This window comes from Sparus aurata, chromosome 5 (genome assembly GCF_900880675.1).
Source record: "Sparus aurata chromosome 5, fSpaAur1.1, whole genome shotgun sequence".
Lineage (NCBI taxonomy): Eukaryota > Metazoa > Chordata > Actinopteri > Spariformes > Sparidae > Sparus > Sparus aurata.
This window is the reverse complement of record NC_044191.1, coordinates 34,207,899-34,222,520: the sequence shown is the minus strand read 5'-3', so window position 1 is coordinate 34,222,520 and position 14,622 is coordinate 34,207,899. Positions and strand designations below refer to the sequence as shown.

The 14,622-nt window shown below is 42.0% G+C and overlaps 2 protein-coding genes across 2 annotated transcripts; both read right to left on the bottom strand.

Annotated features, from left to right (window-relative positions):
- Nucleotides 1-358: 358 nt before the first annotated feature.
- On the bottom strand, nucleotides 359-2,130 carry LOC115581429 (tripartite motif-containing protein 16-like). The gene has a single exon (XM_030416488.1). It carries the CDS (start codon nucleotides 2,128-2,130, stop codon nucleotides 451-453), a length of 1,680 nt encoding a protein of 559 aa, XP_030272348.1. The 3' UTR covers nucleotides 359-450.
- A 4,075-nt stretch (nucleotides 2,131-6,205) lies between these two features.
- Nucleotides 6,206-12,953, bottom strand: LOC115581436 (tripartite motif-containing protein 16-like). Its single transcript, XM_030416497.1, has 2 exons — nucleotides 11,459-12,953; nucleotides 6,206-6,691 (listed from the first exon to the last, which is right to left on the bottom strand). The coding sequence occupies exons 1-2, from the start codon at nucleotides 12,951-12,953 to the stop codon at nucleotides 6,504-6,506; spliced, it is 1,683 nt and encodes a 560-aa protein (XP_030272357.1). The 3' UTR covers nucleotides 6,206-6,503.
- Nucleotides 12,954-14,622: the final 1,669 nt, after the last annotated feature.

The window sequence follows — 14,622 nt, the reverse complement described above, 5'->3', positions numbered from 1 at the left end:
GTTCATGTTTGTTTATTCATGATTTAAAGCTTCAATTTGTTCACACGTCCCGTCAGTAAAGTCTGTTAAACCACTCTTGTTCAGTGATTTCATGATCACATTCACTTCATCCACACAATCAGTGTGTTGGAGCAGAATCTCAGCTATGTACAAGCAAATAATGAAGCATCTCCTTATTGATTATGATCATGTGAAGTGAAGTCATCAGGAGCAGCGAGAGCCTCTGTGGCTGAACAGACACAGGAAGGAGCGCCGCCTGAAGAAAGTCCAACATTTACACAACAACAAGAAGGCGGCAAAGTACCGCCCACAATGTTTGATTGACAGGTTGATCTGTGTGCAGTGAAGAAATGCCACAACAATCAGCTCTCAGCAACAATGATGGAAACACAACAAGTCTGAAGGAATGAAACACACAATTTAACCCACTGAGCCTGAAATGACTTCAGTCTATTTGAGTTCACAAAACTCAGAAGAGTCTCCAGGAGGCCAGCCAAACTTAAGTCCAGCATAGAGAGGCTGAGTGAATGTGGTCTGGACTCTGTGGAGGAGAGTCATGGTGTCAGAGACGCTGTAGAAGGACAGAATACCTGCACTGTGATCCAGGTACACTCCAACTCTGGAGGACCGAGGACCTGAGACGGGAGTTTGGACTTTGTTGTGATAAAAGTTATAACTGTTTGTGGAACAATATAACATCCAAGATTTGTCACTGGATCCAAATACACATTCATATGGGCTCCCTGCTCTGCTGAAATTCTTGTATGCGACTGCTACACTAACTCCTCCTCTCCACTCCACCTCCCAGTAACAACGTCCAGTCAGACTCTCTCTACTCAGGACCTGACAATAGTCAGTGAATCTGTCTGGGTGACTAGAATAAGACTGTTGTTGTTTCGTGTATGTTGCTTTTCTGTTCCCCTCAGATAATAACAGCTTTGTGTATGCTGTGTTTGGATCCAGTGTGACTTCACGTGAATATCTTAAGAAGTCAGCTCTGGTCTCTGGCTCTGGTTGTGGGTTTGACAGTAAAACATCCACTTGAGTCACTGTCAGTGAGATGTTGGTCCATGTCTCTCTCAGGACGTCCTGTAGTTTGTCTCTGAGCTCTGACACAGCTGCTGTCACATCCTCAAAGTAGTTGAGAGGACGGATCTTGATGCTGGATGAGTGTGTAGACTCACTGAGTGCTGACAGTGAGGGGTAGTTGTGTAGAAACTGGTTGTGATCCTCTGTGTGTGAGAGCTTCTTCAGCTCAGCGTCTTTCCTCTTCAGCTCAGTGATCTCCTGCTCCAGCTTCTCCTGAAGCTCTTTGACTCGACTCACTTCAGTTTCCTGCTGGGATCTGACCTGCTGCTTCACATCAGAGCGTCTTTCCTCCATGAGACGGATCAGCTGGGTGAAGATCTTCTCACTGTGCTCCACTGCTTTATCAGCAGAGCCATTGATGGCCTCCACCTCCTGTTGAAGCAGCTTCACATCTTCCTCTCTGTCCTGGATTCTCTGCTGGATGTTGTGTCGACTCCCCTCCAGCTCTCTCTGCCTCTCAGTCCTCTCTGCTGCAGCTGACACTGTGTCGTGGCCTTTATGTTCGTCCACAGAGCAGAGATAACAGATACACTGCTGATCAGTACGACAGAAAATCTTCATCACCTCATCGTGACGAGAGCAGATGTTCTCCTGGAGCTTCTCTGACGGCTCCACCAGCTTGTGTTTCTTGAATGTAGAGGACTTAAAGTGAGGCTGGAGGTGTTTCTCACAGTAAGAGGCCAAACAGACCAAACAGGACTTGACTGCTCTCAGTTTCCTCCCAGTGCAGACATCACAGGCCACATCTTCAGGTCCAGCATAGCAGAGATCAGCAGGAGCAGCTTGGAGTCCAGTCTTCTTCAGCTCCTCCACTAAAACTGCTAACATGGTGTTTTTCAGCAGCTCAGGCCTCGGTGTGAAGCTCTTCCTGCACTGAGGGCAGCTGTGGATCCCCTTCTCATCCTCTGTGTCCCAGTGGTCTTTAATACAGTTCTTGCAGTAGCTGTGTCCACAGGGAATAGTCACCGGATCCTTCAGTAGATCCAAACAGATGGAACAAGAGAAAGTCTCTCGGTCCAGCTGAACTGCTTTCTGCTCCATTTCACCTCTCAGTGTCAACGACCGTCTGAGCTTCACTTCCTGATAACTGAAACTAGTCTGAGCTCTGATCTGAACACGTGTGTTTGTGCAGCGAATGAGGTCTGTCAGCTCAGTTACGCCCATCCACAGACTGTAGATATGAAGGGGAGGGAACAAGGAAATATAGTGACAGAGTGGAGCTGCTGTGTGAGAGGAGGAAGAAGAGGGAGGGCTGATGGAGCTGTGAGTCACTCCAGGACGAGGAGCAGCTCTGTCAATCTGAACTTTGTTGTTTTACTATGTTGAGGTCTCACCTGTAACTCCACCTGGCCTCTCCCTGATGCAGCACACTAATGAAATAACACATGATGCCAGCCTGACATTAACTTTGTACGATGCATTACCTGCTGTACATAAGCAGTCAAACATATGCAGTAAAACATTTAGTATAGCACCATGTCAAATTTACCTGTAGCCCTGAATCTTCCCTATATGAGATACAACCTGTCCGGGGTTCCTCTGTCACCTGATCAATAAAATAGTGATTCTATGAGCAGTGACACAGCACGACTCAAACCTCGAAGATCAGTAGTATTTACTAGGCCTACTTTTAATATTACAACTAGCTCACATGTTAAATTAAATGAACCACCGTGTCCTTATTGAAGTCCACCTGCTGCTGTGACCCTGTAGCGCCGCATTTTGTAATAATGTAATACATTTTCACTTCATTATGTAATAACGCCGCATTTTGTAATAAAATTCTTGAACGCAATATGTAATGAACTTTGCCGCATTATGTAATAAGTTATTACATATTGGGTCAGTTATTACAAAATGCAGGTTTTGCACTTTTTCTTACCAAGAAAATGTAATAAGTTGGTGCATTATGTAATAAAACACCAAATTGGGTGTCTTAATTACAGAAAACATTATACAATCAGAGGGACATTGACTTTAAGCATACCAGCATGAATCATAAATATGAATTAATTTTAAAACTAGTAGGAAGTTTCATTTGTCAAATCTAAATCAAATATAACTGAATTCACAGAGAATGTGTTTGAAATCTCATAGAGACAAAAACTGCACTAAATGAGTGTTACTGGCAAGAACATATCGGTTCACTGAAATGACATACACACATGCAATCTGTATTAGAAAGCAGACAAAACACGAAAACAAATATCGAACAGAAAAAAACTTTATTCCAGCTCCATTGCAATTACTCCATGCAACATTGATGTCCTTTCTTATAGTGGATAAAAATAAATGACCATTAAAACTAAACCAACTAAAAACAGTGTAAATAATCTTTCGCGTCAACATTTTCACTTCATTATGTAATAACGCTGCATTTCGTAATAATCTCCCACAGCTTGCTCACTATCTATGTCTCTGGACCAAAGCGCTCTCTCTCTCTATGAACTTTCAAACACATTCTCTGTAGTGTTGTGTCGGTGGCGTACGTGTCGTTTGAACGAACGAATCTTTTGAGTGAGCAAAGTGAACGGAATCACTTCATGAACTGATTCGTTCCTTTCTCAGTTCAGTTGAGCTCAGCCGCGAGCACGCCGGCCAGGAGTGGGACTGCCGCGACTCACACAGAGAACTGTGAGGGCGTGATTCATGTTCGCGCTGTGATTCGTTCATGATTCGTGAACCTACTGCACACAGAGAACTGTCGCTGAGGACGTGATTCTCGTTCACGTACTGTGCTGAAAGTGGCGCTGTGTCACTCACTCAGAGCAGAGGAGTTGATTCACGTTCAGTAACCGTGCTGCCAAAATTAGCGCTGTGTTGCTAACATCTGTGTAGCATCATGTTAAGTGATTTTACTGTGCACAGAGGAAACTTTCACCATGTAATAATTTTAGTGCATGTATACCACTCAAAGCAGCGCTGCATCTCCCGTGAATGATTGTGTACTATAGTCTGTGAACGCACCGTCCCTCAGTAAGTGAACGTGAACCTCAGGGCTGATTAATGAACTGAATGACGGATCGTTTGGCTGCTTATCAGTTCAGGGAGTTGGAGAGCACTGAACGATTCGGTGAACGAATCTTTTGAACAAATCATTTTAATGAACGGATTCTAGAGATTCAGTACAGTAAAAAGAACTGCCGTTCCCATCACTAATTCTCTGTGAATTCATGGTCTGCATTTTTATAGCGCTATTCCAGTCTAACGATCTCGAGTCTGCTCATCAGGAGCAATTTGGGGTTCAGTATCTTGCTCAAGGACACTTCGACATACAACTAGGGGGAGCTGGGATTCGAACTAGCCGACCCGCTCTACCCACTGAGCCACAGCCGCCCAAATTCAGTTATATTTGATTTAGACTTGACAAATGAAACATCCTACTAGTTTTAAAATTAATTCATATTTATGATTCATGCTGGTATGCTTAAAGTCAATGTGGTTCTGATAGTATCATGTTTTTTTGTAAATAAGACGTGCAATTTGGTGTTTTATTACATAATGCACCAACTTATTAAATTTTCTTGGCAAAAAAAGTTCAACACCTGCATTTTGTAATAACTGACCCAATATGTAATAACTTATTACATAATGCGGCAAAGTTTATTACATATTGCGTTCAAGAATTTTATTACATAATGCGGCGTTATTACGTAATGCGGCGCTACAGACCCTGCCACTCCACCCTGTCTGATTAATCAAATCAATCACCATTAAGAGTGAGAAAACGGTTGGAAACAATGTGTTTCAGTCATTAGCAGCAGCCAATGAGGGGGGGACTATTTTCCTCAGGTGACTTACACTTTGTTTGGTGAAATAACTTCTAATGTCTTCCACCTTTCTTTTCTTGCCCGACATCCTCAGACATGTGTTGCATGAGAACAGTGTCGACCTCCTCTCATCAACTCTGCAAATTCTGCAAGTGAAACACCTTCGACAGCCTACAGGAGGAGGAGGAGCCTACAGGGAGCTCAGCCAATCAGAACACACACCTGTCTCAAAGATGTATTTGTGAGGCGGTGCAGAAGTGGGAAAGAATTTAACCCTTTGTGTGCCGCATGAGGCACATTTATTTCCCTTCAACCTTAATATTGGTGTGGACACGTTTATACGGTCCATACGCAATTCTACGCCTATGACTCTGCCAGAAATAACGGAAGATCAAAACAATCATTTAATTAAGTCAATAACGGAGACAGAATTGTATGATATTATAAAAAAGACAATAAAAAATGAGAAATGTCCAGGAAGTGATGGATTCACAAATGAGTTGTACAAAGTGTTTCAAGCTTTATTAGGACCTCTGCTATGTAAAACCTTTAACTGGCTCTGGAGAACAGACAATATGCAGATACTTGGAATTCTGCTGTTATCACATTAATTCATAAAGAAGGTAAAGAACTAACAGATTGTGCCTCATATCGCCCAATATCTTTATTAAATGTAGATCATAAATTACTCACTTCAATTCTTGCAACACGACTTAAATCCATTATTCCTGACATTATAAATCCTGATCAGTCAGGTTTTGTCCCCAATAGAACTCTGGGGGATAAACGTCAGAAGAACCTTGAATATAATAGAAAACTCTTTAAAGACAAAACAACAAATGATTATCTTACCGCTAGACGCAGAAAAAGCTTTTGGTCTTTTATATTTGAGGTGTGTTAAAAATGTAAATTCAATGACACATTAATCAGCTGGTTAGAAATGACATTTAATACACCTAAGACAACAGTACGAGTAAATGGTATAATATCAGATTCTTTCAGTCTTTTTCGGGGAACAAGGCAGGGAGACCCTCTCTCCCCCTGATTTATATTTTGGCCATGGAACCATTTGCAGAGAGAATGAGACAAAACTGTAAAATACAAGGACTGTTATTGGGACAAGAAGAGCACAAATTAGCAATATATATGTGGATGATTTGATCGTCTACCTAACTAATATATCACAATCCCTGGAGGTAGTTATGGAGGAAATAAAACAATACAGTGCAACGTCTGACGATAAACTAAATATGGGTAAATCAGAAGCAATGATAGTTGGGCAGTCAATATCACAAACTATCAGATCTACATATAACCTAAAATGGCAACACAATAAATGGAGATACTGCGGGGTGACAATTTGACTTTAATCAGCTTCATCAATATAATTTTGGGGCTTTGGAGAGTCAAATTAAACAAGACTTACAAAAATGGAAACTGATCCCACCAACAATAACAGAGAGAAATGAGATTATGAAAACAAACACATTAGGTTGGATCTATCGTATTGTGGAGGAAGAATTTGGAAGTCAGGAAATTAAGAAATGTCACAACAATCAGCTCTCAGCAACAATGATGGAAACACAACAAGTCTTAAGGAATGAAACACACAATTTAACCCACTGACCCTGAAATGACTTCAGTCTATTTGAGTTTACAAAACTCAGCCGAGCCTCCAAAAGACAATCGATTAAACTGAAGTCCCGCATAGAGAGGCTGAGTGAATGTGGTCTGGACTCTGTGGAGGAGAGTCATGGTGTCAGAGACGCTGTAGAAGGACAGAATACCTGCACTGTGATCCAGGTACACTCCAACTCTGGAGGACTGAGGACCTGAGACGGGAGTTCTGACTTTGTTATAATAAAAGTCATAACTGTCTGTGAAACAAAATAACATCCAGGATTTTTCATTGTGTCCAAATCTACATTCCTGTGAGTCCCCTGCTCTGCTGATATTCTTGTATGCGACTGTGACACCAACTCCTCTCTCTCTCCTCTCCACCTCCCAGTAACAACGTCCAGTCAGACTCTCTTTACTCAGGACCTGAAGCAACCCAGTGAATCTGCCTGGGTGATCAGGATAAGACTTTTTTTTTCTCGTGTATGTTGCTTTTCTGTTCCCCTCAGATAATAACAGATGTGTGTACGCTGTGTTTGGATCCAGTGTGATTTCACGTAAATGACTTAAGAAGTCAGCTCTGGTCAGTGAGATGTTTGTCCATGTCTCTCTTAGGACGTCCTGTAGTTTGTCTCTGACTTCTGACACAGTTGCTGTCACATCCTCAGTCTTCTTCAGCTCCTCCACTAAAACTGCTAACATGGTGTTTTTCAGCAGCTCAGGCCTCGGTGTGAAGCTCTTCCTGCACTGAGGGCAGCTGTGGATCCCCTTCTCATCCTCTGTGTCCCAGTGGTCTTTAATACAGTTCTTGCAGTAGCTGTGTCCACAGGGAGTAGCCACCGGATCCTTCAGTAGATCCAAACAGATGGAACAAGAGAAAGTCTCTCGGTCCAGCTGAACTGCTTTCTGCTCCATTTCACCTCTCAGTGTCAACGACCGTCTGAGCTTCACTTCCTGATAACTGAAACTAGTCTGAGCTCTGATCTGAACACGTGTGTTTGTGCAGCGAATGAGGTCTGTCAGCTCAGTTACGCCCATCCACAGACTGTAGATATGAAGGGGAGGGAACAAGGAAATATAGTGACAGAGTGGAGCTGCTGTGTGAGAGGAGGAAGAAGAGGGAGGGCTGATGGAGCTGTGAGTCACTCCAGGACGAGGAGCAGCTCTGTCAATCTGAACTTTGTTGTTTTACCAGTGGAGAAAAATTGTACAAGTTGTTAAGCGGTGTAATGACACTAATGACAGACGAGGAGGTTGTGTAATAACAATGTCTGAGTTTTACTTCAGTCATAGTGCATTACATTACATTATATTTACATTACATTACAGTGTTACATCCAGGGACGTGCACAGACATTTGGAGGGGCTGTTGCTCTCACCTGGAAAAAGGGCACCACACCAACCCTCCAATGGTGTTGGGCCTCATCTTCAATAGAATGATTAGAATCTGAATTAAGTAAATTATACAGTATACTGTACTTTTAACTGATAAAAAATGCACTGACAACTGAAACCTCTATTGCAGTCAGTTGAATTTCCATATAATGTGGCTTCATTCAATGATTCTAGTGGAGCCCAGGAATTAGACTGGAGAATATCTACTTATTTATTTAAAAAAATATAAAAGTATGTTGCCTACTCACAATATATTATAAAGCCTTTGTGAACCTGTTATCTGGCCTTACCATCCCATATTTCACTACAGCTATTTTACTTGATTACTAGGCTCTCAAATGCTGTCATGGACAGGTGCTTTCAGGGTTACAGAACATATTTATACATTCACAATACTATGCATAGCACATATTGTATACTGTACAGTGCAGTGTTTGTAACTTACAGAAAATGCTTCTGATAAGATAGGCCTACTTCACATTAAATAAATCATGTAGGATGGTGTCTTATCATTATCAAAATGCTTCACCTCCTGCAGCTGGCCTGCTGGCAGTTTTGACCCATGATGCATTTCTTTTAGCCGCCTCTTTGAGGTCTTTCTCTTTCTTCTTCAACCCTCTGTTTGTGAAGGCATTCTTAAGCACACAAAATTAACATTAGTGAGTCATATCTATATATATATATATATATATATATATATATATATATATATATATATATTTAGTATGCATACATTAACCAATTCATGTAGCATATTGACTTTAAGTAATATATAATGCATGATTAAAAAGTAAAGTAAAACAGAGTAAAGTTGGTGAAGCTACTTTGAAACAATAGCTTTCCAAACTACCATTACTTTATTACTGGAAAAGGTTAAACTGCAGCAAAGCTACTCTAGAGATAAATCTAGTTTGGTTCACTAAAGCCACAAAAAAAATGTTCAAACTACTGACAAATTACGATGAACATATGATATAAAACTGTACCAAAAGAAATTGCCAGTTCATTGCAATTAAACTATGAGTGCAATTTCTTTCCTCGCAGTTCATACAAAAATAAAATAAAAATATCCAAAAAATTAAATAACATTTGTTAATAAATAACAAATTAAAACAATGAAAGTCTAAATAAGGAAATAAAAAAGGGGCCTGTTGTCTCGTCAGTTTTGAAACAACTGCAAAATGTCTTTAAGCTACTAGTTTAACGACTCCCCAACACTGGATATACTATATCACATCACATCATGGAGCAGATTCATTGTTTTATTCTGTCGTGGGATTCAGACGGAACCAAGTGAAAATCCACCGCCGTGTCTCCCGGTAGCTCGATGGTGTTTTGTGACCCAAACGCAGACTTGAAGGCAGCGCTGCATGGAAGGCACTCCACGCCCCCACACACTAACACACTAACACACACACACACACACACACACACACACACACACACACACACACACACACACACACACACACACGTTCCTACCTTAGTGAGGAGACTCATTTAATTAATTCCCTAGCCCCTTACCCTAACCTAACATTAACCACAGGGGTGCAGATCCGCTGTCAGGGTTGGGGGGGACACATAAGTGATTTTTCTTTTTTTTGCCTGTATGCAACTCATACCATGCCACCATGAATCACAACTTGGTAGAGGCTCACCACATCTTTCAAAAAGTACCGCACAGGGAGTCATTTATTGTACTTACCTTTCTTGTTTATTTGTCCTAAACAGCCAACAGCGCGTATCAATGCTTACTTAACTGTTATATTAATAAATCATGATTTCAAGGGTCTCGGGCATGTAATGTCTACTCATGTTGTTATCTTTCTCCTCCCTCCAACCCTCCCAGTTCCCCAATTCTTCTCACCATCTTTCAGTGTATGGGACTACTTTATGCATGATTAATTGATGTGGTTGAATATCAAAATATGAAGCCCTAACCAAGTTGTGTAAACTAACTGATCATGTTACCCATACCCATTCATTTGCATTGTAGTGGAGGAGACCAGAGATGGAATGTGGAGTCAGAAATATATTTGTCAAACATTATTTGTTCCACCATTTCAATCATTTCTTTTTAGATGTGAAGAATGTGAAGTCTGAAAATACATTTGTTACATTTTGAATAATTTCGGGTGTTTTTATTTAGGGGGGACAATTCATGTTTTTCTGAAATTGAGGGGGACATGTCCCCCCCGTCCCCCCGGGATCTGCACCCATGCTTAACCATCACATCTGAATGCCTAACCCAACCCTGCGCTGGCTTGAAGGCTCCGTTAGGGGCACAAAACACCATCAGGCTCCCGATGTTATTAGCTTCCTTTGGTTCATGTTACTAGCATTTAGGCTAGTTCATAAACGTTAATAAAAGGCAATGTTGCATGAAGTGAGGCAAACGTTAAAAACTGCACATTATTCGAGGCCAGGTGGACACTTTTTTGTATTAATCACTGAGCATTTGTGATCTCCATAACTTCTAAAACTCACCTGACTGACAAACTTTCCCTCTCGTACACCTACAACCTGAACTGCACAGCCGCAGTGTTCAGTGTGTCGGATTAAAGTCATGTGACGAGGGGCAGAGGTCATCGCTGACACTGTCAACATAAAATAACTTTTTGATAACAGAAAAAAAAGGTTGAATTATGTGGAGATTTAATTTGTTTTAACACTTCTACTTTACCAATTATGGACTTATTGTATTGATGTAAACACAACAGCCAAAAAATAAAAAAGCACTCTCTCCAGAGGGGCAGCTCAGCTACTGAGGACAAACGGGCTGTTGCCTGAGCAACAATAGCCCGTACCTGTGCCGTCTGTGAGTGGAAGTAGAAACTCAGCAGAGCAGAGCAGAAAATGGAAATACTCCAGTAAAATAGAAGTACTGCATCCAAACTTTTAGTTTGACATGTTCTCCGTCAGCTCTGTCTGAATCCCTGAATGAAGACGAGGAGAAAAGACTTTGTTCATGTTTGTTTATTCATGATTTAAAGCTTCAGTTTGTTCACACGTCCCGTCAGTAAAGTCTGTTAAAGCACTCTTGTTCAGTGATTTCATGATCAGATTCACTTCATCCACACAATCAGTGTGTTGGAGCAGAATCTCAGCTATGTACAAGCAAATAATGAAGCATCTCCTTATTGATTATGATCATGTGAAGTGAAGTCATCAGGAGCAGCGAGAGCCTCCGTGGCTGAACAGACACAGGAAGGAGCGCCGCCTGAAGAAAGTCCAACATTTACACAACAACAAGAAGGCGGCAAAGTACCGCCCACAATGTTTGATTGACAGGTTGATCTGTGTGCAGTGAAGAAATGCCACAACAATCAGCTCTCAGCAACAATGATGGAAACACAACAAGTCTGAAGGAATGAAACACACAATTTAACCCACTGACCCTGAAATGACTTCAGTCTATTTGAGTTTACTGAACACAGCAGAGTCATTAACCCAAACTCCAGCACAGAGAGGCTGAGTGAATGTGGTCTGGACTCTGTGGAGGAGAGTCATGGTGTCAGAGACGCTGTAGAAGGACAGAATACCTGCACTGTGATCCAGGTACACTCCAACTCTGGAGGACCGAGGACCTGAGACGGGAGTTTGGACTTTGTTGTGAAAAAAGTTATAACTGTTTGTGAAACAATCTAACATCCAAGATTTGTCATTGTTACCAAATCCACATTCCTCTGAGTTCCCTGCTCTGCTGATATTCTTGTATGCGACTGCTACACGAACTGTTCCTCTCCTCTCCACCTCCCAGTAACAACGTCCAGTCAGACTCTCTCTACTCAGGACCTGATACCACACACTGAATCTGTCTGGGTGACTAGAATAAGACTGTTGTTGACTCACTCTTGTTGCTTTTCTGTTCCCCTCAGATAATAACAGCTGTGTGTTTGCTGTGTTTGGATCCAGTGTGATTTCACGTGAATATCTTAAGAAGTCAGCTCTGGTCTCGGGCTCTGGTTGTGGGTTTGACAGTAAAACATCCACTTGAGTCTCTGTCAGTGAGATGTTGGTCCATGTCTCTCTCAGGACGTCCTGTAGTTTGTCTCTGAGCTCTGACACAGCTGCTGTCACATCCTCAAAGTACTTGAGAGGACGGATCTTGATGCTGGATGAGTGTGTAGACTCACTGAGTGCTGACAGTGAGGGGTAGTTGTGTAGAAACTGGTTGTGATCCTCTGTGTGTGAGAGCTTCTTCAGCTCAGCGTCTTTCCTCTTCAGCTCAGTGATCTCCTGCTCCAGCTTCTCCTGAAGCTCTTTGACTCGACTCACTTCAGTTTCCTGCTGGGATCTGACCTGCTGCTTCACATCAGAGCGTCTTTCCTCCATGAGACGGATCAGCTGGGTGAAGATCTTCTCACTGTGCTCCACTGCTTTATCAGCAGAGCCATTGATGGCCTCCACCTCCTGTTGAAGCAGCTTCACATCTTCCTCTCTGTCCTGGATTCTCTGCTGGATGTTGTGTCGACTCCCCTCCAGCTCTCTCTGCCTCTCAGTCCTCTCTGCTGCAGCTGACATTGTGTCGTGGCCTTTATGTTCGTCCACAGAGCAGAGATAACAGATACACTGCTGATCAGTACGGCAGAACATCTTCATCACCTCGTCGTGACGAGAGCAGATGTTCTCCTGGAGCTTCTCTGACGGCTCCACCAGCTTGTGTTTCTTTAAAGGAGCTGCTTCATAATGAGGCTGGAGGTGTTTCTCACAGTAAGAGGCTGGACAGGATAAACAGGACTTGACAGCTCTCAGTTTCCTCCCAGTGCAGACATCACAGGCCACATCTTCAGGTCCAGCATAGCAGAGATCAGCAGGAGCAGCTTGGAGTCCAGTCTTCTTCAGCTCCTCCACTAAAACTGCTAACATGGTGTTTTTCAGCAGCTCAGGCCTCGGTGTGAAGCTCTTCCTGCACTGAGGGCAGCTGTGGATCCCCTTCTCATCCTCTGTGTCCCAGTGGTCTTTAATACAGTTCTTGCAGTAGCTGTGTCCACAGGGAGTAGCCACCGGATCCTTCAGTAGATCCAAACAGATGGAACAAGAGAAAGTCTCTCGGTCCAGCTGAACTGCTTTCTGCTCCATTTCACCTCTCAGTGTCAACGACCGTCTGAGTTTCACTTCCTGATAACTGAAACTAGTCTGAGCTCTGATCTGAACACGTGTGTTTGTGCAGCGAATGAGGTCTGTCAGCTCAGTTACGCCCATCCACAGACTGTAGATATGAAGGGGAGGGAACAAGGAAATATAGTGACAGAGTGGAGCTGCTGTGTGAGAGGAGGAAGAAGAGGGAGGGCTGATGGAGCTGTGAGTCACTCCAGGACGAGGAGCAGCTCTGTCAATCTGAACTTTGTTCCCTCTTTTACAACAGAGCCTCAGTTAAAACCTGCTCCACACTTGAAAACATCAAAGTTTGTAGTTGTAAAATGTTTCTTGGCTCCTCAGGCTTTGCTGATATTTCTCTGATTCTGTTCACTTTTCTTCTCCTGGTTAAAAACAGCTGACTGACAGTCGGGAGTGATCAAACTGAACTCTCATAAAGATTCAAGCTGCTGTATAATAGTTGTCTCACACAGTTAATGATCTACTTTGAAGCATTCGTGACAAAACAGTTGAGTGTCAGAATCTCATCCTGAGCCAAAGCAGCATTTCAAGCTTCAGACGTGTTGAAACAAAAACTCATCACAGCAGTTTTTAGTGAACTTTGAATCCAGAAGGACGAGAATGAACCAGATCAGCTGCTTCTGCTGATCATCTGTGGATCCATATGAATCTGTACAGTTGACACACTTTTGTTTGTTGTATTTGATTATTAGTTTTAGTTTTTTCAAACCGTGACATCATCTGTTCGTTTGAGGAACTTTTTGAAGCCTTTTGGCATCACGGCCGTCGCCATGTTTGTTTTGTTTATCGTCTGTTTCACTGTAAATGGGACCATAATCTACTGAATGAACATCATGCTGTGATGAAGAAGACTTGAAACTAACGACTGAGACCATAAACTCATCAGGAAACTGTATACTGAGCCCATCAATTAAGACAGAAGTGGGGGCATTTTCTCATAAGCTTAAATACAATCTGACTTCTCTTTGAAACCAGTGGAGTCGCCCCCTGCTGGTTGTTGGACAGAGTGCAGATTTAAGACACTTCTACATTGGCTTCATTCTTCAGACTCTGAAGCTCCGTCCATATTTTTGAGACTTTTTAGACATTTCATTGTAAAAAACTAAAACAAAGCTAAATTGCATTAGACTACTTTTATAAATATGCACCACATATATAGTTTATATCATCGTTATTATCATTATTATTATTATTATCATCATCATTACTTATTTATTGATTGATTTACTGATTTTCTGCATATTCTTGACTTTGAATGGTAGCAGCTGTAACACAAGCAATTTCCTGTTGGGGATTAACAAAGTTCCTCTGATTCTGAATCATATATTAAGCAGGCAGTTGCCCATATTTAAAGTTATCCAAGTTGACAGTATGGTAGACAGATGTCACATTTACATGTCAGGATCTGGTTATTATAGACACAGATTAAATATTTAACTGTCGTGTTTCGTCACAGTAACAGCGTCACATACATTGGCAGCTGTAAACACTCATCACAACAAACATGGCGCAAAAAGATGTGACCTGTGAACGCCACTGTACGGAAAGACAGCTGGGAGTGAAAACAAAACACACATGTTCACCTGGAAAAAGAAGGTAAGATACATTGTTAATGTTATTTGAGTGAATT